Source organism: Sturnira hondurensis, unplaced genomic scaffold (assembly GCF_014824575.4).
Source record: "Sturnira hondurensis isolate 20B ecotype Veracruz unplaced genomic scaffold, ASM1482457v3 Scaffold0005054, whole genome shotgun sequence".
Classification (NCBI taxonomy): domain Eukaryota; kingdom Metazoa; phylum Chordata; class Mammalia; order Chiroptera; family Phyllostomidae; genus Sturnira; species Sturnira hondurensis.
In genome coordinates this window covers 2801-4278 of record NW_028077685.1, presented here as the reverse complement: position 1 = coordinate 4278, position 1478 = coordinate 2801, and the positions used below count along the sequence as shown (strand labels likewise).

The 1478-nt window shown below is 56.0% G+C and overlaps 1 gene segment (V, D, J or C); it reads right to left on the bottom strand.

Moving 5' to 3' along the window:
* Positions 1 to 646: 646 nt before the first annotated feature.
* On the bottom strand, positions 647 to 1254 carry LOC118987142 (immunoglobulin lambda variable 3-19-like). The segment is given in 2 exon segments: positions 647 to 1002; positions 1143 to 1254. Coding segments are annotated over 2 exon segments (387 nt in total).
* Between the last annotated feature and the right edge of the window lie 224 nt (positions 1255 to 1478).

Here is a 1478-nt window from a genome sequence, read left to right as displayed (position 1 = left end):
GAGGACTGAGCAGGAAACTGCACAGTTGTCCCAAACCGCAGCCAGGGCCTGGGGATCCAGGCATCAGGCAGCCATTTGACCTGAGTCACACTCAGAGAAAGGACATACCACCGATGTGGGGGAACAACTCTCTGCCATTACAGACTTGACAATGAGAGCCCAGTGTGAGCTGCCTGGGGCTCCCAGCAGGGTGCATGAGTGTGAAAGCCCCGATTAGGGATCAAGGTGGATCACAGTGTCCACTACACTGGTCTATTCCATTCAGAATCCCAGGCTGCCAGGGAACCTGGGGCTTTAGAACCTCAGATGAGCTGGGCGGGTCTGGGGATTACTCTAGTACATTTTGCCAAGAAGTGGCCAGTCACTGTACATATACACCCAAGGCCCACTAGACATAGGTTTCCATCTGTGTGTCCTTCAAGTCAGCAATTTCTGCAGCTCATGCTTTCTCCTAGAAACACCAGAACAGCCTGGACCAGCCCGCCCTGAATTCACTCCTGATCCACCCTCTGCAGAGCTGCCTGAAGGCTCAGGAGGGGGCAGCTTTGGGATCTCAGACCTGGGGACCTGAGCAGATGGCACATAATTTCCAGCACAGTCCCCCTGGGGCTGGAGGAGAGGGTGGCACAGACAGAGGAAGGTTTCGTGTCTCACTTCCCCATCAGACTTTGTCACTGTGAGCATCACCACTGCTGTCCCACGACTGACAGTAATAGTCAGCCTCGTCCTGGGCCTGAGCCCCACTGATGGTCAGGGTGGCCGAGTTCCTCGAAGTGGAGCCTGAGAATCGGTCAGGGACCCCTGAGGGCCGGTTGCTATTACCATAGATGACTGTTACAGGGGCCTGGCCGGGCTTCTGCTGGTACCAGTTCACAACATATTCTTCCTCATAGTCGTCATCAGTTACCACAAAGATATCCCCCTGGCATGTGATGGTGGCCGTCTGTCCCAGGGCCACAGACACTGAGGGAGGCTGTGTCAGCTCAGAGGAAACTATAGAACCTACAAGGAGGGGGGAGAAAAGAAATGGATTGAGAATTAACAGCCTGTTCCCATAAGGACCCACCTTAAGTCTGTGTCTGGGCTGAGATCAAGGTTCGGGAGAGGCCAGCTCCCTGTCCTGTTGGGCTGAGAGGCAGCACCTGTGCAGAGAGTGAGAAGAGGGAGCAGGAGCGGGGTCCAGGCCATGGTGCAGATGCCCCAGGGCTCTTTCTGCGAGTCCTCAGGGCACAGTGGGCTCCCCAGGCCTCTCTTATGCCCTCAGTCCTCTGGGGCCTGATGTTTCAGTGTTTATGCAAATGCAGTCCCCATCTGGGTTCCCAGGGGAGCACTCAGCAGAGAGCATGTTTCCCACCCCCAGGGGGCAGGCCCGGTGACTGAGCAGGAAGGGCTGAGTGCCCAGCTTCTTCTCGCTGCATCTTAGGTCAGAAAATTATCCCTGGATCCTAAGATCCGTGATGACCATCATCTCCCCAGGG